The sequence below is a fragment of the Hemitrygon akajei genome, chromosome 8 (assembly GCF_048418815.1).
Source record: "Hemitrygon akajei chromosome 8, sHemAka1.3, whole genome shotgun sequence".
In the NCBI taxonomy this organism is placed as follows: Eukaryota; Metazoa; Chordata; class Chondrichthyes; order Myliobatiformes; family Dasyatidae; genus Hemitrygon; species Hemitrygon akajei.
Window position 1 is genome coordinate 18951525 of NC_133131.1, and position 25763 is coordinate 18977287.

Genomic DNA, 25763 nt, shown 5'->3' on the forward strand with positions numbered 1-25763 from the left:
AGGTCAAAGGCTGAAGAAGAAGAATGGAAACTCCTACCCAAAAAATGGCACTTAAATGTAACCATCTTCTTTCCGTAGGGAGAATAATTCTGGATAAATAAACCAACATCATCTGCTTCTCCCGAGCCAATACCACCAAGGATTGAAGCTCAATTACCCCCAGAAAGTGCCACATCCTCTGCCAAGGTAGCATTTCTTTCAGGTTCTGTTATGGTCAGAGGTTAGCAAGGAGGACCGAGGATAAACTGTAACATGCCCACTGGCTCATGGGAATCTCAAGCTCTCGGTCAGCCAAAATGGAGACTGGAACATCGGGATGACGTTGGAAACACATAGAGTTCCGATAATATTCACCATTCCGGCACCTCCTGCCACAGGGTGCTGAGTGCACATCGGCCACCTCAGAGCTCCACAGATCTGGAGTGACAACAAGTTATCCTTGACCCTGAGGTCCTGCCCAGAAGCGACTACAACCCAATGGCAACCTTCTTTCTTCTCGCAATTAATAAAGCACAAAACATTTTAAATTATTCAATAAAATGCAGCAAAGCAGCAGCCCCTGTGTTTGTTAGGTTTGCCCCTGCCTGTTAAATTTCTGTGTAGTGCAAACTCTTCCATGTGTGAGAGATAAATGGAACAGTGGCTATGAGATATCGATCTGTACAAGCAGCATCAGCACCAGTCTGTCTCGTTATCCAGACTGCAAATTATTCACTCAGTCTGCACCAGGAAGTATAATGTAAAATGGATTCAAATGTTCCAGATACAGCTGACAAGATAGAGAGAGATTAAACGTAAGAGATAATAAAGAGATGAGATCCAGGTAAACAGATTCATGTAGCACAAAGCCTCATTCGCACTAAACATGTATGAAATCAGGGTCAGAACCCAAATGGAGTATAGCTGTAGTTTATTAAGGACTCCCATCACCCAGAACATGCTCTCTTCTCATTGCTACTATCAGGAAGAAGGTACAGAAGCCTGAAGACACACACTCAACGATTCAGGAACAGCTTCTCCCCCTCTGCCATCCAATTTCCAAATGGACACTGAACCCATGAGCTCACCCTCACTATGTTTTTTTGAACTACTTATTTAATATATATACCTAATGTATTTCACATTTTTTTCAAGTATTATGTATTGCAATGAACTGCTGCCGCAAAGACAACAAATTTCATGACATATACTGATAAATTAAACAAGTAGTTCAAAAAAAAGTGAGGTAGTGTTGTTTAACCCTTTGATTCTTGAGAAACAAGCCAAATTTTAAAAATGCTTTTAAAAATTCACAAATCAGAATTAAATCAATAATCATAAAACTCTGTACTATTGAATTTTTTTTTCAGTGCCAGAGTAATTGTTTGCAGGAATGAAGCTCTAACATATGATCAGAAGGGAAATTTAGACTAAAATGGGCTATTCTGGAAACACTCGACAAATCAGGAGCACCTGTGGGAACAGAAACAAGAGTCAACGTTTCAGGCTGAAGGTCTCTCATCATTCCTAGTGCTGTTCCATCTTATGCGTGCTTCCAATTTTCTTTTAAAGTACCACTTCTAACATCTGTAGTTTATTGATTTTTGACTTCCTGGCTTCCCAGAGTGAGTTGAATTTGCAGGCACCGCAGAGTTCACAGGCACTGAGTCAGACATCAATGAGTCAGGTAGGGGAAAGTATCAGCGGAGAGGTATATCCCAAACTAAAATTACCAGATTTTTGCCTGTAGCTGTACTTTGGCCTACCTAATGTTTCATCATCTTTACTTAAATGCTGTTGATGCCATTGTCAACTTAGCAGTAAATTCAGGCCCAATGTCTTTTGATCTATGGCCTAAAGGGACGATGTGGTAGAGTAGTGGTTAGTGTAATGCTGTGACCTGGGTTCAGTTCCCAGCATTGTGTGTAAGGAGCTTATACATTAATCCCGCGACCAGGTGGGTTTCCTCTGGGTGCTCCATACAAACTCCCTACAGACAGAGGTGAGAACTGAATCCCGAGTGGGGCACAATTTATAGCTGGCATTATGAAGTGTGACAATAATCGCTACATTACTTTGCTGCTCCATTATTAGAAATCTGAAATAAGGAAATGCCACGGATAAAGGTTGTGATAAAAGTTTTCAAGTTTGCTGATGATACCATTATAGCCTGAATCAGGGGGGTGATGAATCAGCATATTGGAGAGAGACTGAAAACCTGGCTGAGTGGTGCTTCAACCACAACAACTTCTTTCTCAACGTCAGCAGGACCAAGGAGCTGATTCCTGACTTCAGGAAAAGGAAACCTGAGGTCCATGAGCCAGTCTTCGTCAGAGGATCAGAGGTGGAGAGGGTCAGCAACTTTAAATCCCTCAGTGCTTTTATTTTGGAGAGCCTGTCCAAGGCCCAGCACGTAAATGCTGTTACAAAGAAAGCATAGCAGCACCTCCACTTCCTTAGAAGTTTGTGCAGATGTGGCATGTCATCTAAAACTTTGACAAACTTTTCAAGACATGTGGTGGAGAGTATATTGATTGGCTGCATCACATCCTGGTATGGAAACACCAACGACCTTGGATGAAAAATCCTACAGGAAGTGGTGGATATAGCTCAGTCCATCTCAGATAAAGTCCTTCCCACCATTGAGCACATCTACATGAAACACTGTCACAGGAAAGCAGCATCCATCATCAGAGACCCTCGCCACACAGGACATGCTCTCTTCTCACTGCTGCAATCATGAAGATGGTACAGGAGTCTCTGGACTCACACCACCAGGTTCAGGAACCCTTCAACCATCAAGTTCTTGAACTAAAAGAGATAAATTCACTTGTCCCATCATTGAAATGTTCCCACAACCAAAGGACTCACTTTCAAGGACTCTTCAGCTCAAGTTCTCCATATTTAATGCTTATTTATTTATTATAATTATTTCTTTCTGTATTTGCACAATTTGTTGTTTTTTGCAGACTGGTTGAACGCCCAAGTTGGTGCGGTCTTTCATTGAACCTGTTACGGTTATTACTCTAATATGGATCTTTTGAGTATGCCTGCATGAAAATGAATCTCAGGGTTGTATATGGTGATATATACGTAGTTTGATAATAAATTTACTTTGAACCTTTTTGTGGTTTTAGAGAACAGCTCAGCAGACCCAACAATACGCCACACAAACAACAAGAGGTCACAGCCATCCTGGCTCTGCCCTGTCATCACCAATATTTATCTGATAATCAGTCAATAATAATTGTTGTTATCACGGTGTTGTTTGCAGGAGCTTGCTGATAGTAAATTGCCTGCAGTATTTCCCACAAAGTTGCCTTTATTTCACTGGCTGTGAAGGACCTTAGGAATGTGCTGAGTTTGTAAAAGATGCCTCATAAATGCTAAGATTCTGTTTGCATTTGTGTTGACGAGCTTGCTAATGAATCTGTTATTCTCAGTTCACTGTCCCCACAGATCAGGCAGGGCTTAGAAAAAGCCTATTCAAAACAACTTACAAACCAGTACACACTAGGTGAGACTGACAGATGAGGTGACAAACCAGTATCAATACTCAGAAGTGCAAAATTCAATATCAAACCAACTATTTTTGGAGCAACACACACAATATGCTGAAGGAACTCAGCAGGTCAGGTAGCATCTATGGTGGGGAACAAGCAGTCAACGTTTTGGGCTGAGACCCTTCATCAGGATGGGAAAATCTGGATAAAAAGGTCATCATCATTGTGTGCTGTGTTGGATGACATAGCTGATCAAGATAATGGAGGGAAAAGAGTAGAAGCTAGCAGGTGATAAGCGAGACCTGGTGAGAGTGAAGGTGGGTGAGCGAGAGGGGAAGAAGTGAAAAGCTGGGAGGAGTTAGGTGGAGGAGGTAAAGGACTGCAAACAAAGGAATCTGATAGGAGAGGACAGTGGAGAAAGGGAAGGAGAGGAGAACCAGAGAGGGGTAATGGGCAGGTGAGAAGAAGGGTTAAGAGGGAAGCCAGTTGGGGAAATGGAAAAAGAGAGAAAGAGATAAGGAAGGAGGGAGGGATTTTTAATGATCTCCTAAGAGGTTGCTGACAGTAGTCAGATACATTGCTTCGCCGTCTTTGAATGCATTGGTATTTTTACTTTTGGTTCTTTTGATAATCTCTCACAATGATAAACTGAGCTAGTGATGTGCATCAAGAAGTTCACATCATACTGTACCATTAACATTGGGGTTTAATTCCAGTTATATATCTGCAGTGCCCTAAGATCTTTAAATGTTTCATTAATTATAGTCACTTACACTGTACATGTTTGGATTAAGAAAACACAGGAAAGCTCTCCAACAGTCACTCATAAATGGTTGTTGGTGCTTCTGGCAAGACCAGTATTTACTGCCCCCTAAATACCCTGAAAATGTTGTAGACTCATATACTATGAAGAGAGGTCCTTCGGCCACCAAATCCACGCCCTCCATCACACACCTGAGGTCTATGTGAGTGGCAGCCTCAACTATTTGTAGTAATATGCTGAAATGACCATTTCAAAGGGTATTGCTGGGTCTAGTACACAAAAGGCTCCATCCTCTAGACCATCAGAATCCATACACTCAGAAGTTTGGGCATTTTAGTCAAAGAATATAACACTGCTTAAATTATACTGGTATTTAGAATTTGATGAGATTAACTGGGCAGTAGAAAGCTTTGCCATTTAATCTATTCCCACATTATTTATTACATTTGCATCAAGTCAATCCAGCTCTCAAAGCAATCTAATCTAATCTACCCCATTTATTCCCAGTAACTTCTCCCATGTGTCCATCAACTCTGCCCATCTACAGCAGAGGTAATTAGCAGTAACAGATTTATCCTTTGTGATGTCAGAGGAAATTAGAGTATTTACTGACAACCCCAGCACTCATACGAATAACATGCAAACTCCGCACAGACAGCACCGGAGGTCAGGGTTGAACTCAGATCACCAGAACTTGCAACCTGGCACTGAGGTCAACAAGACAACAGTTGCAGATCCCTGGTATTTAGTCTGCCTTGACTCAAAACACCTGAATAACTGGGGGTTGTGATTCCACAGGGATGGGATAGGATATTCCAGCACTTTGACCAAATGGTTTGATAATGTAACTGCTCGGGCCGTGACCAACCACATGAAATGGCAGAGTTGTGGACACAGCTCTGCATATCACAGAAACCAGCCTTGCTTTCATCGACTCTGCCTACCCATCTCATTGTCCAGGGAAGCAGCCAGCATAATCGAAGACCCCACTCACCTTGGACTTTCTCTCATCTCCCCTCTCCCACCGGGCAGAAGGTGGGTAAGCCTCAAAGCATGTGCCCCCAGGTTCAAGGACAGCTTCTTCCTGGCTGTCATAAGACTATTTAATGTTCCCTAAACTCTGACCTCCCAATCTATCTCACTTGGTCTTGCACTTTGTTGTTTACGCTGCACTGCACTTTGTACCCGTTAACATTTTTCTGTATTGCTATTGTTTTACCTTGTTCCATCTCAAAGCACTGTGTAATATCTGATCTGTATGCAAGATGAAGCTTTTCACTGTATCTCAGTATATGTCACAATAATAATCCGATTCCAATTGCAATTCCAAACATTAGGAGCTATGGACCACGGGTCACCAAAATGCCTATTTTAGGTAAAGCAGGCCTATTTCCTCTTATTAAGGATGCCAGTGCTTTTAACAATAGTCCAACAGTTCCATCATCACTGTGATCAATATTAGCTTACCATTCTGGGCTTGATTTGGCTGAGCTTAAATTCACATTTACGGGATTATATTTTAGACCACCCAACAGTCAGTGGGAATTAGAGGAGCAAATAAGAAGAGATTGCAGACTGTCGCAAGAAACATTGAGTAATAACAGTAGGTGATTTTAACTTTCCACTCAATGACTGGGACTTCCATACTGTAAAAGGGCTAGAAGGGATAGAGTTTGTCAAGTGGGTTCAAGATTTGAACACGACTCCTAATCAACAGATTTTAGAAGTGATTAACTTCACCACTACTTTATCATTTCCTGTCATTCCCCTTATATCCAGCCTAGTGTCACTTTATGTACATACAATGTACATTTTATAAGCTAACTTATGTATTTATATTTATCATGTTTTTATTATGATTGTATTCTTTATCTTTTGTGGGTGTTTTGTGCTGCATCAGATCCAGAGTAAAAATTATTTTGTTCTCCTTTACGTGTACAGGAAATGGCATTAACCTATCTTGAATCTTAGAAGTACCAATCCTGCGTCATAACCATAAAACTTCTACAGCTCTGATAGATCTTTCCAGTAAAACCAATCTGCCTGAAATAATGGAGCTGAAATCCCTGTGTTTTTGCAATTAATAACCTGCTAAGTGCAGTGCACAAAAAGAAAATTGCAAAACAACTTTCCTTGCAGTGTGTTTGATGAGTGATCAAGGAATAAATGAAAGACTGCACCCAACAGGGCAGACAAACAACCATTGTGCAAAAGACAACAAACTGTGCAGAGACAAAAGAAAAAATTAATAATGATAATAAACGCGGAAATAGTCTGTACAGAAGGTGACTCTGAAAGGAAATGACTTTATGACTCATGTTTTCAGTATTATTTATTTAACTATTTGTCTTTTGAAGTTTGTCTTCTTTTGCACATTGGTAGTTTGTCAATCTTTGTGTGCAGTTGTTCATTTATTCTTTTGTATTTTTTGCTCTGTGAATGCAAGTAAATGAAACTCATGGTAGAGCATGGTGATATATATGTATTTGATAATAAAGTTACTTTACTTTTATAAGGATAAGAGGATTGCTGAATTGTTGTAGTGTGTGGGGTAGCCAGTATCATAACAGGGAGATCCGAGAGGTACCTTATCGCCAAACAGTTTGGTAGGGTGAAACCACTCAGGTGAAGGGAAGCTGACACTAAAAGCAAAATAACTGGCAGAACAAGCTGCCTTGGGCTCATGTCACCACCAGCAGCTGAAAGCTAATGAGGGCCAAATATGGTCATGTTAGTAGGCATTACTCATTAAAAGCAACATAAGCAAACACTACCAAATGTCACGAGGTTTAACAAAACTATGACACAGGGATTAAGAAAATGTGACAACAAGAACATTGTTTGGCTTCTCACAATGTTGCCTGATTGGTGGATTAAACCTAAGACCATAACCATATGAGACACAGGAGCAAATTAGGCTATTTTGCCCACCTGATTGATCATGGCTGATTTATTTTCCCTCTCAACCCTATTTTCCTGCCTTTTCCTCATAACCTTCGATGTCTTTACTAATCAAGAAATTATCAACTGTTCTAAATATACCTAACGACAGCCTCCATAGCCATCCATGGCAATTAATTCCATGGATTCCCCATCCTCTAGGTAAAGAAATTACTCATATCTTTTCTAAAGGGGCATCCTTCAACTCTTAGCTTGGGCCATCTGGTCCTAGACTCTCCCAATATTGGAAACATCCTCTCCACATCCACTCAATCTAGGCCTTTCAGTATTCAGTAGGTTTCAATAGATCATCTAAACTCCAGCAAATATACGCCCAGAGGCATCAAACGCTCCTCAGATGTTAACCCTTTCATTCCTGAAATCATTCTTGTAAGCCTCGTTTGGACCCTCTTCAATGCCAGTACATCCTTTTTTAGATGTGGGCCTAAAACCTCCCTCAATATTTCATATGTGGTCTGACCAATGCCTTAAAAGCCTAGCATTACATCCTTAGTCTAGTCCTCATGAAATGGATGCTAACATTGCATTCACCTTCCTCACCACAGACAAAACTGCAAGTTAAGCTTTAGGGAATCCCACACTTGGACTTCCAAGTTCCTTTGCACTTTCAATTTCTAAATTTAATCCCACTTAGAAAGCAGTCTATGCTTTTATTCCTTCCACCAAAGTGGATGACCATACACTTCCCTGCACAGTATTCCATCTGCCACGCAAAGAGAAGTTTACAAAGGGACGTTTTTTGCTGTGATGTTTCCTGTAAACAATGTTTCAGTGCAGCTGTTGGGATGGAAGGATTGGATGTTGACTTTAGTAGGATGCTTCTGCCTGGGTTCCAACAAACATCGTGTTTTTCCAGTGCCCACATTCACTGAGTCAAAGGTTTAAAGTTTCATTTATTATCGATGTATGCAGTATACAACTCTGAGATTTGTCTTCTCCAGATAGCCACGAAACAAAGAAAGCCACAGAAGTCGTTCAGAAAAAACGCCAACTCCCCCACACAATAAAAAAATCTCACAAACGGCAACGCGATCATCAACCGACCCCTCCCCAACGTGGAAAAAAATCACACAAATAGGGACTAAAACATCAAACCCCTCCCAGGCAGAATAACAAATCGTGCAAACGGCAAGAACATCAAGCTCCAATTCCCCACCCCCCACCTTGCACAAAAAAATCGAACAATTCGCGCTAAACAGCAACAAGAAAGAACAGGCAAAAACACAGAATATAAAAAACGACTAACTGAAAGACTCCAGTCCAATCTATAAATCGCAGAACTCCGGTCACATCCTCTGACAGCATCAAGGGAGAGACAGAGAGAAACCACTTGAATGCAGAGACCTTCCCTCGGGAGCAGCAAGCGATGGGCCATCACACACAGACACCATCCCTTGGGAGCAGCGAACAAGAGTCACTGTAAATCCCCTGATTTGAAGCTTGGAAATAGTAGAGTGGCAACCAGCGGTCACTTGGAATACTCAGCCGGTGATTTGCTTTGGTAGGCAGCGCTGATACGATCTGTCCCATTAACGATCATCTCTGGGACATGGATACTGCAAGTGTGTTGGTGTTACTGAAGATGTGGGAGATGGTGTTCGGGCTTTCCGTGGTCAGAGGTGGTTTTAAACTGATACAAGTGCAAGTTCATTTCTCAGCCCAAATCCTTACACTGAAAAGCAAAGATATGCTGTTCCCAAAAATCTAAAATAAAATCAAGAAATGGTGGAATACTTGGCAGCATTGACTGCAGACCATTTTCCCCTCAATGGATCAAGGATTAAGGAAGTTTATTCGCCATATACATTTACATATATTAGGAATTTGCTGTGGTGTGTTGGTCATGCAACAAAAAAAAATTCAGCAATTATAAAGAATAAAACATTATATAAAAAATATAGTTAGAGGTTTAAGTACAGATATGAAATAAAATATGCATCAATACATAAATACCGGCATGTATTTTCAATATAAATTTTATTATAGGAATGTTTTAAAGTGTTTACAGTGCAGTGCAGTGACACAGGTACTGGTTAAAGGGGTTGGGGGAGGCTAACTAGAATGATTGATCAGATTAACTGACTGGGAGGAAAGCTTCTAAAATGGAACAACATTTTTGTTTTAACAGTCGGATAGCACTTTCCAGAAGGGAGTTTTTGGAAAACGCAATTTGCAGGGTGGGTAGTGTCCACGATGGTTTTCCCTGCCCACTTCTTTGTGCTGGAGACATGCAAGTTCTGCAGCGACTATGGATTGCAGCCAGTGTTTCTGACCTGCCGAGTACCTCTAACGTTTCTGCTTTTTCTTCAAATCAGTGCGTGGTTCAGTTCCTGCTTCCATACGACACAAGATCATTATCAGAAAGCTTGTGATCAAACCAAAACTTAGAGAGTATGTTTTATTTAATAAAAAGTCATTTAAATTTCACTATTCAGCCCTCAAACATGAGCTTTTAACTTAAGTCTCAGACAGTAATGACATTCAAGAACTTGAAACCTTGGAAATATTTTCTACAAAATGTTTGTCCAACATAATTACTTTACATTGATGTTTATTTGCAATGGTGCTTTGCTGCTTTTCTGCTTAAGAGCTTGACAGGAAAATTAGCTTTTTAATAAGAGCACACAGAAGCAAGTTTGATCACGACCTCTCTGATAATGCATCCTGTGTCATATTAAAGTAGGAGCTGAACAATGCGCAGATTTGAAGAAAAGCAGGGATGGTGGATGTACTCAGCAGGCCAGGCTGCACCTGTTGAAGGAGAAGCTGTCGATGCTGCCTGACCTGCTAAGTATTTCCAACATTTTTTTTCTTTCATTTTAGATTTTTGGGATGTGTAGGCTTTCACTTTTCAGTGGATGGATTGGGGATGAGGAATTAACTTGTGTTTACTTCAGCTAAAAAAACACCTCTAATGATGGAAGACCCAAGCACCATCTCCCACGACATCAATGACAACAGAGTAGACTCAGTGCCTCAGTGGAACAAGATGTCCATTTGAATTTGGAGGACATGCAGCCAGCTTCACTCTATTCTATTCTATTCAATGAATTTTCTGAGTATGCAGCCACACTCCTTAACCAGCACAACCAAGATATATGATACAACAGAGTTCAGACATTATTCATCTTCTGCTGTTACCTTGATTGGCGGCAATAAATAATTGCTCAGTGACGTGGTAAATGCCCTGCTGTGCAGATGTAGGCAGACAATACAAATGGAAAAAAAAGGTTGCAGGTGTGGAGGATATAAAGAAATTGCTGTACAGTCATTAACAAATGCAATTCATTGTTTAATTTGTTTTTAATTAACTTGTGATTTAAGCTTTGCAATGCTTCAATCTCTCTCTCGCGCGTGTGATGGGGAGACAGCTTGCTGCCAATTCTCGAATCAGAGAACTTCGGATTAAAGCAATGCTGCAGACTGTAACATCGGAAAAGCGAGCTGTTTCTCGGTCTCCCCTCTTACTCTGGAAGAGGTGACACCACTCTCTCTCTGAGAGAGAGAGAGTGGGAGAGAGGGAGGGGGAGGGGGAGGGGGAGAGAGGGGAGTGGGGGGGGAGAGAGAGAGAGAGAGAGAGAGAGAGAGAGAGGGAGGGAGGGAGAGGGGAAGAGAGAGAGCTTGCACCTATGGCACGTCAAAGTGCTGGGTTACAAACTACAGTTTCTGATGGACCCAGATCACGGCCTCTTTGACTGTTTTGCTGTTGTTGGCTTGTTGGTGGTGGGGGTAATGCTTCCTGCTGGGACAAGTGTGGGGGTTGATGCTTTTGATGCTGCTTGGGCTTGGGAAGGGGGAGGAGTGTTTGGTGGAGGGGGTTCTAATGTTTTTTCTGTCATTCTTTGGGGTTCTTCTCCTCTTTCGTGATTGTATACTGTATACATTCTCTGATATTAAGTGGAACCATTGAACTATTGATGTGTTTTGATTCTACAAAGTAATTTGAGATTGATTTGAGCAAGAACTTTATTATATATCAATCCTGATTCTACAAAACATTGTACATATAAGCAAAACCTCAAATGTGACATCCCTCAACCTCCTTTACCTGCATAGTTGACCACACAGTAAGTGATTATGATGAGCGTCCCCAGGACTATTGCTATAACGCTTAGTAATCTGGCAAGATGTCCCAGTCTCCTGGCTCCATCCGTGTCCCCTTGTTGTAAGCTGTTTCTGGACTGTTGGAAAATAAAACAGACATTAGATATTTATTATATAAAAAGATACTTTAAAGAGTGAATAAACAGCAGATTCTGCAAATGCTGGAAATGCTGGAGGAACCCAGCAGGTCGGGCAGCATTAATGGAAAGGAATAAACCCAAATCGTGAAGAGCTGTTTTGCTAGGTACAGCAGCTAAATGGGATGTAAAGCAAACAATTACAGAAAGAACTGGTACAGATTTGAAAATGAAAGGAAGCCTTAGAAAACAAATAAAACACAATTTCAAACAGGAATCCTCATTTTACTTTAATACAGATATTTTATTGCATAAAACTATAAAAGATCAGGAATGGAAATAGTCCACTAATAACATGACATTTATTATAACTTTTTCCAAACGACCCCTTCCAAGCGGGAGTCTAGGATCAGAGGGCACAGCTCATAATAGAACGACGTCCCTTTAGAACAGAAATGAGGAGGAATTTCTTTAGCCAGAGGCTGGCCAATCTGTGGTGTTCATCACCACGGACAGCTGTGGAAGCCAAGTCATTGGGTAAATTTGCAGTGGAGGTTGATAGACTCTTGATTAGTCTGGGTGTCAATGATTACAGGGAGAAGAGAGGAGAATGGAGTTGAGGGAGATAATATATCGGCCAAGATGGAATGGTGGAGCAGACTTGATGGGCTGTAAGGCCTAATTCTGCTTCTGTGTCTTAAGGAACAGCAAAAGGTTTACAAAATTGGTAGATTATTTCTGAGAACCTTTAAAATTAATGAAAGGAATAGATGTACCTCATGGATATTATTAAATCTGGTTCGTGATGCATGATGCTCTCCGGACTATTATAACTGTGTTGAAATTGTCCACTTTTTTTCTGAAAAAGATTTTAACTTAAATGGTTTGAAATGTCCTACAACAAGACCTGCCTGTGCTCTACGCTGTCAATCCCCTGTTGATTCCTTGAGTCTAGAGCTAGCAGAGGTACTGAGCTGGAACACCTCTATGGCTAGCTGAGTTGTTCCTGCTGCCATTATTGTTAATCCAGCATTTCTCAGCTTGAACAAACACATGCATGCTAATCATCAAGTCACTTCTCGCTTTATAATTAGGTTTCAATTTCTCAGAGATCGTCAGGTAAAGGATCAAAGGCAGTTTAATGAGCTCACTTCACTGGTAAAAGCTCTGGAATTTTATAAATATGAACCAAAGTTTTAGATGAAGCCTTTAAATGAAAGTTGCTATAGAAAATTTCTTGAAAAGGCTGGACCTACTTTCCCAGGAACGCTGTTTCTGAGAACTAAATGACTCAGCAGACTAAATGTGCACAGTTCTTTCCTGCATAGTTTTACAATTTCAATCCATCTTTCGGATGAAGGTCTTGAATTGCAGAGAGTCTTCGGTAAAATGAATGTATCCATTGGCAAGCCATTCGCTAATGGGTACCAATTCATGCCTTTAAACTTTGCAGCAAGTCAATCATTTTTTGATCTCAAGTAAGGAATTGGTATTTTTGATAAAGGTAAAATGAACACCATGCTTTTGTGGATCATTTTGGGGGCATTATTAAAAAAACTTGTCCTTCTAACTTACACAAGGACTATGTTGAGGACAATGTTTGATAATAAGACATGAGATCATACGAACATAAAACATAGGAGCAGAATTATACCATTCACCCCTTCGAGTCTGCTCCACCATTCTACCCCATTCTCCTACCTTCTCCCCTGAACTTCAACACACTTACTAATTAAGAACTTATCTACCTTTGCTTTAAATATTCCCAATGATTTGACTTCCACAACCATCTGTGGCAATAAATTCCACAGATTCACTGTCCTCTGGCTCAAGAAATTCCTTCTCATCTCTATTTTAAAGGGACGTCTTTCTATTCTGAGGCTGTGCCCGCAGGTGCTAGACTCCCTTGCTATTGAAATCATCTTCTTCACACCCAGCCTGTCTATACCTTTCGATGTTTAATAAGTTTCAATGAGATCCCCACCTCATTCCTTTGAACTCCAGTGAGTCCAGACCCAGGGCCATGAAATACTCCTCATACTTTAACCCTTTCATTCCCAGAACTTCCCCACTACATCCTCTCCACATCCACTCTATTTTGGCCTTTCAATATTCATATGTTCCAGTGAGATCCCCCTCTCCATTCTTCTAAATTCCAGTGAGTACAGGCCCAGAGCCATCAAATGCTCCTCATACATTAACCCTTTCATTCTCAGAATCATTCTCGTGAACCTGCTCTGGACCCTGTCCAATGCCAACACATCTTTCCTTAGATAAAGGCCTGAAACTGCTCGCAATACTCCAAGTACAATCTGACCAATGCCTTAGCACTGCTTCCTTGCTCTTATACTCTAGTCCTTACGCAATGAAAGGCAACAAGTACAAATGAATACTAATAAACATTAGTAATTTTATCTCTCGGTACTGACATCCATCATATTGATATGCCGGTATCATGATGAGATATGGGAAGAATATGGGTACCACAGTAGCATAGTGATTAGCACAATGGTTTACAATACCAGTGCCCCAGGTTCAATTCCTGCCACTGCCTGTAAGGAGTTTGTACATTCTCCCCGTGAACAGGTGCTCCCGTTTCCTCCCACAGTACAAAGGTGTACAGGTTGGGAGGTTGATTGGGCATTGTAAATTGTCCCTTGATTAGGCTCAGTTTAAATCTGGGTACTGCTGGGCGGTGTGGCTCAAAGGGCCAGAAGGGCCTATTCTGTGCTGTATCTCAATAAATAATACTCCTATGGAGTGACCATGTGGGTTTTCCACAGGTTTTCTGATTTCTTATCATCCTAAAGACAGGTATTTAGGTTCAATAGCTACAATGTGGTGTAGGTTAGTGGCAAAAAACCAACATCAAAGGGGAGTTAGTGGACATCTATGTTTGAAATTACGTTGCAGGAAAATGGAGAAATAAAGAAAGGGAGAGGGACTGATGGGACAGCTCTTGGGATCTGGCACAGAGTCAATGGGATGAGTGGCCTCTTCCTGCACTGTTGGAAGTTAGACAGAGCACTGTCAATCCAACAACTTGGGCTTGACAGCAGGGTTTGCCATATCGCAATAAGATCAATCGTCAGCAGACAGTGAGTGTGTTTTTTCAGCCAAACATTCAGGAAGCTGTATGGAATTTCTGCACAAGTTAAACTTGGTGAATAAGGGACAATCTTGTGCCATCTGGAGAAAAAGCATGGGAACAAGTCACCTCTCTGATCTCTCAACTGCGAATGGGAGTTGTTGCTATCGGGCAATCTAAATCCTTGTTTCAAGAAAAGTGACATTGGAGGTCTTATGTCATAAACACGAGTGTAGCAGTGTGTTCTTTCTACAAGATGCACTGCAAAAACACACCAAAGTTCCTAAGGTAGCACCTTCCAGACCCACGACCACTACCATCTAGAAGGATGAAGACAACAGAGCCCTGGGAGCACAGCTAGTTGGAAAACCCTTCTCCAAGTCACTCACCATCCTGACTTGGAAACATCTCACTGTTCTTTCATTATCGCTGGGGCAAAATCATGGAATTCCCTCCCTATCAGCACTGTGGGTGTATCTACACCTCAGGGACTGCAGCAGTTCAAAAAGGCAGCTCATCACCATCTTCTCAAGGGCAACTAGGGATGGGCAATGAATGCTGTCGACACCCACATCCCATAAATGAATAAATTAGACAGATTCTGGAAATCCAGAATAGCACACACAAAGTGCTAGAGGAACTCAGCAGGTCAGGCAGCATCTATGGAAAAGAATAAACATTTGATGTTTCAGGTCAAGACCCTTCGTCTGAACTGCAAAGGAAGGTGGGGGAGGGGGAGGAGTACAAGCTGGATGTTTATAGCTGAAGCCAGGTGAGGGAGAATGTAGATGAGTGGGGAGGGGGCAGGTGGATGAAGTGAGAAGCTGGGAGGTGATAGGTGGAAAACGTAAAGGGCTGAAGAAGAAGAAATCTGATAGGAGAGGAGAGTGGACCATGGGACAAAGGGGAGGAGGAGGAGGGCCACCAAGGAGAGGTGATAGGCAGGTGAGGAGAAGAGAAGAGGTAAGAGGAGAGCCAGAGTGGGGAATGAAGAAGAGGGAAAAATTACTGGAAGTTAGAGAAATCATTGTCATGAGTTTTAGAGCCCGAGGTAAATAGTGGATGACAAAAAGAATTTTGGTTTTTGGAAGGGGTGTGGTATTATGTTTGGCCAAGGCATCAAGTATTCCATTAGAGATTAAATCAGGATTGAATAATGCCACAAGTTATTACAGTAAATCAATAAGCATTCATTAATGTAATATCACTTGAACCAAGAGGTCTGGTTTCACGGTTTTGCATTTCCTTGCAAATTATTACAGCTTGGACAACAGCTACGGATCTGCATTAACAGTTCTATTGGAGCACTGCACTTCACCATAAGAATAGCTTAAGTAGAGAACATTCTATTAGATTGCAGCAGTCTTAAAGGAGGAATTCTGCCTGGATAAAAAAGATTATGATTGCTCTTGTGAGAACTTCATTCAACCTCAGAATCACTGACTTTTCATTGTACGAGCTGAAGTTGGAATGATCAACAGATATATTGAACAGAAATGATTAATTTGGGAGGTAATGCTGGGCTTAAAGCAGTGTTGTTTACACCGAAACTGGCTTACCAGAGCCAAGATTAACTCCCAGCTTCACAACATGATTCCTGTTGAGCTAAAATCCCCAGTGAACCCAGGGGCATTTTTTTTCATTATTGCTTACAATTGCAATTAGCATAAATGTAATATTAATCAAGATGTAATTAAGCAAAAGTCAAAGCTTTTTAAAAAATATATACAAGGATATGTTTTATTCAAATCATGAATTTTAACTAAGTTGTCATTTTTGCTCACTATATTTTCCTCTCGAGGGAACTCGGGAACTCAAGAACCGGTAGATGCTGGAAATATGAAATAAAAAGAGAAAATGCTGGAAACGCACCAGTTTGTGGACTGTGGATTGTTTCAGACTTATGGTTTTTATATTGTGTTCTTTATCACTCGTTCTTTTCTGTTTTGTTGTGCGACAGGAGTTGATCTTGGGGGGGGGGGTGGCGGTTGATGTTCTTGTTGTGTTCTGTTAGCTTTTTTGTGCAGGGGGGAGTTTGTCTGGGGGTCGATGTTCTTGTTCCATTTTGTGCAGGGGAGTGCAGTTTGGGGTTGATGATCGGGACACTGCTCTTTTTTGTGCAGGGGAGGGAGAGTTGGTTTGATGTTTCTCTCTAAATGACTTGTATCTTCTTTCTTTGCTTTGTGGCTATCTGGAGAAGAGAAATCTCAGATTTGTATATGGATACATACTTTAATAATAAATGAACCTTTGAACATCTGTGGACAGAGAAACAGAATTAACATTGGAGACAAATGAAGAAACTTCAACTGGAAATGTTAACCTCAGTTTCTCTCTCAACAGATGCTGCACGACCTGCTGAGAATTTCCAGCATTTCCCATAATTGTTTCTGCCTCTTGGGGCACTTAATTGCTTGACGCAACTCCAAAAATAATGACCAGCCTTTAATATCTTACAGACTCACTGTGCAAGTACCATCAGTAGTTATCATGTTCATTGAAGACTTCACAACTGCATCTTCTGATTCATATCAAAAAAGACAAGGCACAGCAAACAAGAACAATAGGCCTAGGCTGATTAGTCTCCCTGTTGTTGAACATTGATGTTAAATGTGGTCCAGAAGCTATAAAATCCTGAAATGGGTAACCCCATCAATTAGAAATTATCCTGGAAGTTTACGAGGCAGAGCAAGCATTAGCTGTAAATTTGCACAAGCTATCCTCATCTTATTTTCTGCAAACCAATAATACTGCCTCACCAATAATAACATTAAAAAACTCTAAAATCTAAACAAGCACTTTTATTGACAGCTGAGGACCATACAAGGCACTTGTTTTTCTCAGTATATTTCATTTTGAATTTTACTTTTGTCAAAGGCATTCAACCAGAGAAAGCCCCAAAATATGCAACCATCTGAGTGACTGATTTATTTCTAACAGAACCTCAACAAGGTTTAGATTTATGGTCAGTTTATAAATAAGAGATTATATTACATTTCAAATGGTACATCCTTTTGACAATGGGTGTGTCAATCTGCACTATACACCTGCCGGATGACATATTATTTATTTATTTCTCTTGTAATTTGAATCTATAAACCAGTCATATTGTACCTTTAATGTTGATCTATAAGCAGCTTTTTGTAAACTGAATTGCAACTGTCCAAGTTAAGATAAAATCAATAAACCATTTGCAAATTTCCAAATTTTCATAATTTCTATCTGTTAATTCTTGGTGAAAAGAACTAATGAACCTGCCAAAGATTCTATACTTAAGATGTCAGAAGGGAAAGTGCTTGTAGTAGTTATCCAATCCTATTTATGACAACTTATTTTCATTATTGGAAAGGCTAATGCGCATTTGCTATCTTAAGGCTCGACTTTAGCGATTATTAATGAATATTTCCATTTATGCCATGGATATTTAATTTTATGGAAACCAGTGATATTGTCCTGAGCCAGTCGAGCATTTTAACAATCCAATGTCTGCAGGGAAAGGAACCGCTGAACTAAAAGCAATCGTTGACTGAACTGAGAAATATACCCTGTCTGTGGTGATTATTGTGAGATTGGAACACTGACTCACTCCAAAATAGCTCGAATCATGGACTTGAAAGGACGTAAACGAAACAGAATTTTAGGGATGGGTACAGTTAAAACCCACAAGAATTCTTTTTTTTTTTGCTATGCTTTCTCTCTCTGTTGTGGAATATTACAAAAGAGAGAGCAATCTAAACTATTTTTACAAGGCAATGATATTAATCAATGAACAGTTGGTATAGGAAGGGCCGCCAGATCTCTGCAACCCAAAGTTCTTTAAGCATTTGTTAACGTTAATTGTTGAATCAGACGTTAAACCTAAAGAGGTGAAGGATAAAGGAATATTAAAACAGCAATACGGCTAAACGGTCACAAAAAAAAGAATCAGAATTATGCTCTGTCCTCCAATTTTTGTGACACCTACAATGGGTCCCAGTTAAGCCATGACTGGATTTCAAAATTCTCTTTTACTTTCAAATCCTTGGCTTCATCTCCTCCAGATCTATAACCCTCCCAAGATATTTCAGCTTCTGAACCCAATTACTCTACAACTATTAATGGTCCTACAGCTGATACCTTCCTCAGGTTTGGAACTTCCTCTGCCACACCCTAAAGATGCTCTTTAAAACAATCTTTGACTGAGGTAACCTGTCCTAAACTTAACACCATCATGACTGGCAAAGCTCTGTTTTAAACACAAGAGATTCTGCAGATGCTGGAAATCCAAAGCAACACACACAAAATGCTGGAGGAACTCAGCAGGTCAGGCGGCATCTATGGAAGTGAATGAACAATCCATATTTCCAGCAGGGACATGTCTTTAGTGGGAAGACGCCAGAATAAAAAGATGAAGAGGAGTGAAGAAGAATAGCTGGAAGGTGACAGCTAGAGAGCGAGATAGGTGAAGCCAGGTGGGTGGGAAAGGTAAAGAGCCAAAGATGAAAGAATCTGACCGGAGAGGAGAGTGGACTATAGAAGAAAGAGAAGGAGCACCAGGGGGTGGTAATAGGCAGGTGAGGAGAGATAAGAGGTCAAATTGGGGAATAGAAGGATGGGCGGGGAATTTTTTTAACCTGAAGGAGAAATTGATATTCATGCCATCTGGGTTGGAGGCTACTGAGAGGGAATATAAGGTGTTGCTCCTCCACCCTGAGGGTGACCTCCTTGTGACACAAGAGGAGGCCATGGATCTACATCTCAGAACGGGAGTAGGAAATGTAAATGACTGGGCTACAGGGAAGTTCTGCTTTTGGCAGATGGAGCTGAGGTGCTAATTTAGGGGAACTGCATATATTGTCATTTAGCATATACCAGATTTAGGAGACTATTCTTTTCCACTAAAAGGTAGCCCAGCGCTGTGTTCATCCAGTCAGGTCGACAAGAAGTGAAGATGGGCTGAGAATTGATGGATGGAATGGGCTGGGACAGGGCGGGTGCTCCCTGTAAACTGTAGAGGAATGGAGCACGATTCTGGATCATTTTTAACAGCCGCAGGCCAGACCCTGACTCCCAAGTAATGTCAGATCAGTGCCAATTTGCCTGTAGCAGAAATGGGTGTCTGGCTTGGTCTTCTATCGGGAAATGTCCGACTGGAGAGTCTCAAAATCCAAGCCAGGGGTCCCCACGAACCCCTACAATTAACCGAGGTGTCCGTGGTCGAAGGGAACCCAGAACCAACAGCGACAGGATCCGGACAGCTGCGGGCAGAGCCGCCAGCCCGAGCTCGATCTCAAACTAATCCTCAGGGCGGCGACCGACCTGCCAGCTCTCATTTTATAACCGCCGGCACAGAGATATCACCCCAGAACTCAGCGACTCGCCTGGAGCGCGACGCCGCTCCCATCTCACACCACCACCCGGGTCGGGAGGCGTTCTCCCAGCTAAACCCTCCGGCAGCGGTTCGAGTCTCCCTCTCGACCGTGAGGGAGGCGAGAAGATCCCTGCATCTTCTTGACAGTGGAAAGCAAGATAGATACAGAAAGTACTGGAAGCACTCTGCCAGTCAGACAACACATGTAGAAAAAGCAGAGAACGCTTCGGGTCGAAAACCTTGCAATGAGCAGGTCTCCTGTCTGAAAAGTCAACTCTCTTTTTCCACATTGCCTGAATTGCTTAGTTTTTCCAGCATTTTTTTTTAATTTCAGATTTCCAGATTCAATTTTTAAAAGGCATTCTCATCTGGAAAGCAAAAGACGCTTGCCGATGAGTTTACTCAGCGAATTACTTTCCATTAAATGCTTTACCCAGTAAAAGATTTTTAAGGAAAAGTGATCATCGTCTGGGCTTGGAGGGGAAATAAATGTATCTCCCGTTCGGGCGACTTTCTCCACAGTTTAAAGTGGGTAGCTTTATTTCCCCCGGTAATGCGGTCCGTTTCTGGACCGGGACTCCCGATCATTTTCTTACTTGAAGACTGGCGGGAACTCAAGAGTTGGAAATTGTTAAGGCTGGCCGTGAAATTAGAGAAATCTCTTGGTAATCCCCTCGCCGGTCTGGGCATTCCGGGGGAATCCACTGATAACTAACTGCATACGCTTCCAGATTGCCCTCGGAAGCCGGCTGCTGCACTTGGTTTCTCGCCCGTGTGCAGCCCACATCCCCCCTCGCACGGGCTTTCCCGCCCGGCTAAGTACAGACCCCCCGCCTCTTCACCGAAACTTTAATGGGGCAGCGCACGGGGCTGGCGGTCCGGACGAGGAACATCACAATCGTCCTCCGGTGCTGTGTGATCCAACTTTTGAAACACAGCATCATACTAAGATAAAGCGCGCTGGACACTCACCATGATGGAGTAGACGAGCGCCACGATGTTGATGGGCCACATCGGGCAGAAACAGCTGAGGATGGCCAGGATCAGGTAATCCCTGGGCCGGGCCTGCTCCCGGGCGCTGCCTGTGCCCGTAGACGATGCCCTTCCCACGCTCACCCGGGACGGCGAAGTGGGTGTGGCGCCTATTTTAGACATTGACTCCGAGGACATGTACTTCATGTTGTGGCCATTGGGCTCGGCCTCCAGCTCCTTGGCGTTCGGCAGGCTAACAGTGAACGACTTGGAGTTCTTGATGCCATTCCCCAGGCTTGCCTGCGATGTGCTCATCAGAAGCTTCTCCGTCTCCTGGTGATCCTTCGGTAGAGCCGAGTCCCCAGATTCACCCAAGTTCTTCTCAAACTCCACGTCCGTGTTTACGGCCATCGCTGCTCGCTGCACAGGTCTCAAACGTGGCGTCACAGTTTCATCCTCGGGAAGGGGGCAGAAGGGAGGAAACGGAGGGATTAAACAAATACACGGGTCATTGAAATGGTCAGGGTGGGGGAGGGACAAGAAAAGTGGACGGCGAGGTAAAGGGTGAAGATTCCCGCCTTCCCACGAGCGTGTCGGGCCGCCGTCCTCCTCAGTCTAACAGTGCCACCCTCTGCGTGGACACACTGGGCTCCCTCGCACCAGACGAACCCATGCAGATAGATGTGGTGGGCTGGTCCACTCTTCCTGCTCAGAAACAGCGCTCCAATCTCTCCGAAGCTGCAACTCCGGTGGACTCCTCTATCCCCTCTCCACTTGCGGAATTCCACGAGCCTCTAAGACAATTTTTTTCCCCGGGAGGAAAATAGTCGGATCCTGCGCTGACGAGTGAATGGAATCGACTCCACGTACCCCTCTTCCCTACCTGCCTGTGAATGTCTTTGCCCGACAGGCAGACAAGGCGGTCTGCAACCTGCCCGTTCCCTCCGCTGTCAGACCTTGGGGAATACTTGCATTTAAAGCGTGCTTCTTTCCGAGTCAGGCTCTGTATCACACATCCTCCTCCTCCCCACTCGCTGCACTATGATTGCTTTCTACATAATTCATACAATTGTGTTTGCGGAGCCACAGAACTCCATTAAAAAAAAGATTGATCGATATTACAAGTAACTCCGGCTAATGCTTTCAGCTGGTCAGGCTCCGTTTAAAAGCGATCGTTTGAACCGTAGGCAACAAAATGTTTCAGGATTAAGTTATATATGTGTATTTGTCAGAGTTTATACACTCGAGGTAACTAATTCCAGGTCCATCGAATAGAATGATAAGTGTGCTTGCTTGTCAACTAATTGTTTTCGTTTAATCTCACTGGTCACTGTTTAAGATTAAAATTGTACAGATAACGGTATTCAGATTTAACATTTAAGTATAAGACTGTGACACCCATAGGACTAATTAGAATCGCCCTCGAGATTTCTGACTTTGATTGCAACAGGTTCCTCCTGTAGAAAATTAGAGTGGCAAATTGTTCCATTTGATGGTTTAATCCGAGCTGTTCTGTCAGATTGTTTAGAAAAGCAATTCAACCTTTCTCCTTTGCTCTGCTTCCCCTTGATTTTCTAAACGGGGAGAAAATTTAAAAATCTGAGGTGCTAAGGGACTTGGGAGCCCTTGTGCAGGATTCCCTATAAAGGTTAGCTTGCAGGGAAGGAAGGAAAGTGCAATGTTAGCAATCATTTCGCGAGGACTAGAGTGTACACGCCAGGGTGCAAAGCTGGGCCTTTATAAGGCAGTGGTCTGACTGCACTTGGGAGTACTGTATTGTGAGCAGTTTCGGGCCCTTATCTTCCTTCCGCTGTCTGTAAGGAGATTGTACTTTCTCCCCGTGACTGCGTGGGTTTCCTCCGGGTGCTCTGGTTTCCTCCCACAGTCCAAAGACATACCGGTTGGTGGGTTAATTGGTCATTGTGAATTATCCCATGATTAGGCTAAGGTTAAGTCGGGGATTGCTGGGTGGTGTGGATTGAAGGGCCTGTACCTCCATACAGAAATAAATAAATAAAAGATATACTGGCATGTTGAAGAGGGTCCAGAGGAGGTTCATGAGGATGACTCTGGGAGTGAAAGGGTTAACATAATTCTTGATGGCTCTGGGCCTGTATTCGCTGGAGGTTAGAAGAATAGAGTGTGTGTGTAGGGGGAAACTTATTGAAGCTAATTGACTATTGAAAGGCCTAAATACAGTGGATGTGGAGAGGGTGTTTCCTATCCGTCTAGGACCAGAGAGCACAGCCTCAGAATAGAGAAACGTGCATTTAGCATGGGAGTAAGTTTGGTAGAATTCATTGTCGTGGATGGCTGTGGAGGCCAAGTCTGAGTATATTTAAAGCAGAGGTTGATAGGTTCTTGGTTAGTCAGAATGTCAAAGGTTACGGGGTGAAGGCAGGAGAATGTGGGGTTGAGAGGAATGATGGACCAGCCATGATTGAATGGCAAAGCGGACTCAATGGGCTGAGTGGCTTAATTCTGCTCCAATGGCTTACAGTCTTACTCCAAAGCATTTTATCAACTTGCTCTGTTCCTATGGATTCTCCTCCTGCCTTCCTTGAACCAAATATCCCATCCCCTGATCCTGCTTGAGATCCTCCTATTTGTTGTGTCCCACCATCTCTGTGTTAGACCAGGTTCTGTTGGAGAAGCTGTGAATTTCAGAGTTCCCTTCACCAATACACATTCCATGGCTTCTTCCATACAACTGACCATGAGCGTCTGTCCTTATACTTTAACTCTTCTCTTCCTGCGGGTGTGGCCTGACCTGCTGAGCTTTTCCAACATTTTCTGCTGTTCTGTTTCTGGCTTCCAGCACCTGCAGTTTATTGCAAACGTGTTCAGAGTGGTTTGAAATAACTTCAATTTATATGGGAATTTTCTCTTCTGAAGTAAAATAATAGTTGTTTTGCATATCGCTGCGAGCCATTTTGTACAAAGCAGGAGCCCATGCAAGAAAGTGACCATATACACGGCTGAAACATAGAAACGGGAAAGTGAGAACAGGAGTAGGCCACTCAGCCCTCTAACCTACTCTGAGATTCAGTGCAATCATGACTGATCCTCTAGCTCAAACCCAAATTCTGACTCTTCCTTCATATCTTTTGATGCATCTTGTGTCTAGAAACCTGTCCACCTCCTCCTAAACGTCTTCAGCAAGTGATCTTAACTGCCTAAGTGACATAGAATTCCACATATTCACCAATTTCTGAGAGAAAACATTCTTCCTCATCTCATTCATAAAAGTAATATTGTCGCCTTTTCGCTGATCTGCCGCTGCGATGGAGGGTCCGCAGACACAGGCCGTCAAATTAGCCCGGGTTACCAAAGTTCTTGGAAGAACTGGTTCCCAGGCACAGTGTACACAGGTTCGTGTGGAATTTATGGATGACAGCAACCGATCCATCATTCGGAATGTGAAAGGGCCAGTTCGTGAGGGAGATGTGCTCACGCTTTTGGAGTCTGAGCGTGAAGCAAGAAGATTACGATAACAGGTATACCATCTGCCAACAGAAGCTCCTCATCTAAAAAACTGCTACGGACACTTGAAAACAGTTTTGGATTAAATGGAATAATAAATTCTATTATTGGTTAATCTTTAAAAAAAAAGTATTATTGTCTGTCCTGAAATTATGACTGTTTCTGGACCCTGCAGCCAAGGGAAACATTCTCCCTTCATCCAGCTTGTCAGTACTTTGTACATTTCAATGAATTCTTCCCTGATTCTTCTTAACTCTAGAGAACATACAAGCCTTGTCAATTCTGTCCGAAAATATCTAGGAATACTCCACGGGACAATCGGCATCCACGATTGGAGAAAAGGCTTCATTCTTCACAATTGTGTACTGACAAAAGGCCACCTGTCTCAAGCATTATCTCTAATCTATTCTAAATCTCTCTCTTGACCATTCCTCTCTGACCTGCTGAGATATTAGCTGAGGGAGAAGCATTAGCCAACATACTCACTATGATGAAAATCATGCCAAGCGATCCTTTTAGTCTAACGTAGCCTTGGCTTATCATCTCTGCTGACGGTGCATCATGCCTCAATGGTGCTCTGACTCTAAATTTAAGTAACCTGCTAAAGCTTTTCATGAAGCTTGAACCCAAAACCTTCTTACTTTAAGCAGAGTACTCTCAAAAGGCCCTCAGTCACAGAAATATAATCGTTTATCTGTTTGAACAATACACACAAAGTAGTGGAGGAACTCAGCAGGTCAGGCAGCATCTAGGAAGAGGAATTAGCCAATGACATTTCAGGCTGAGACCCTTTATCGGAACTTGAAAGGAAGGGGATAGCAGCCAGATTAAGAAGGTGGGGGGAGGGGAGGGAGTACAGGCTAGCAGGTGACAGGTGAAACAAAGAATCAGAGAGTAGCAGGGATCATGAAGGGGTGGGGGGGGGGGAAGTGGTGAGAGAGGACCTCACTAAACCCCTGTCAAAGAGAAGATTCAATCTTCTTCTGGGTTAGCGTACCTCAAAGAGACTTCGTAGTGGGACTGCAAGTCATAAATACAAGAGGTTCTCCAGGTTCTGGAAATCCAGAGTAAAATGGAGGAGCTCAGCATGTTCAGTTGCATGTAAGGCAGGGGTTACCCATCTTTATTATGCCATGGGCCCCTACCATTAACTGAGGGGTCCATGGACCCCAGGTTGGGAACCCCTGATCTAAGAAGAGGAATTACAGTCAGTGTTTTAGGTCGAGACCTTTCACCAGGACTGGAAAGGAAAGGCCTTCCTCTCCCCCATGCTCACCATCTTTCTCTGGCTTCTTTACCCTTCCTCTCCAGTCTTGATGAAGGGTCTCGGCTCGAAACGTTGACTTTTCACTCATTTACATAGATGCTGCCAGGCCTGCTGAGTTCCTCCGGCATTTTGTGTGGTCGCTCTGTATTTCCAGCATCTGCCTAATCTCTTGCATTTATGGTTTGTTGCTTGCGCAACTTTCTCCAGGAGGACCAT

General features: G+C 42.6%; 1 protein-coding gene and 1 pseudogene across 1 annotated transcript in view; one reads left to right on the forward strand and one right to left on the reverse strand.

The window, feature by feature from the left end:
- trarg1a (trafficking regulator of GLUT4 (SLC2A4) 1a) overlaps positions 1 to 21893 on the reverse strand; it is a 31085-nt gene extending 9192 nt beyond the window's left edge. Inside the window, exons 1-2 of the mRNA XM_073053380.1 lie at positions 20798 to 21893; positions 11255 to 11387 (exon numbers count right to left, since the gene is read on the reverse strand). Of these exons, the coding sequence (XP_072909481.1) occupies positions 11255 to 11387; positions 20798 to 21208 (544 nt within the window). The 5' untranslated portion in view covers positions 21209 to 21893. The remainder of the gene's footprint in view (positions 1 to 11254; positions 11388 to 20797) is intronic.
- A 2155-nt stretch (positions 21894 to 24048) lies between these two features.
- LOC140731400 (small ribosomal subunit protein eS28 pseudogene) lies at positions 24049 to 24409 on the forward strand (annotated as a pseudogene).
- Positions 24410 to 25763: the final 1354 nt, after the last annotated feature.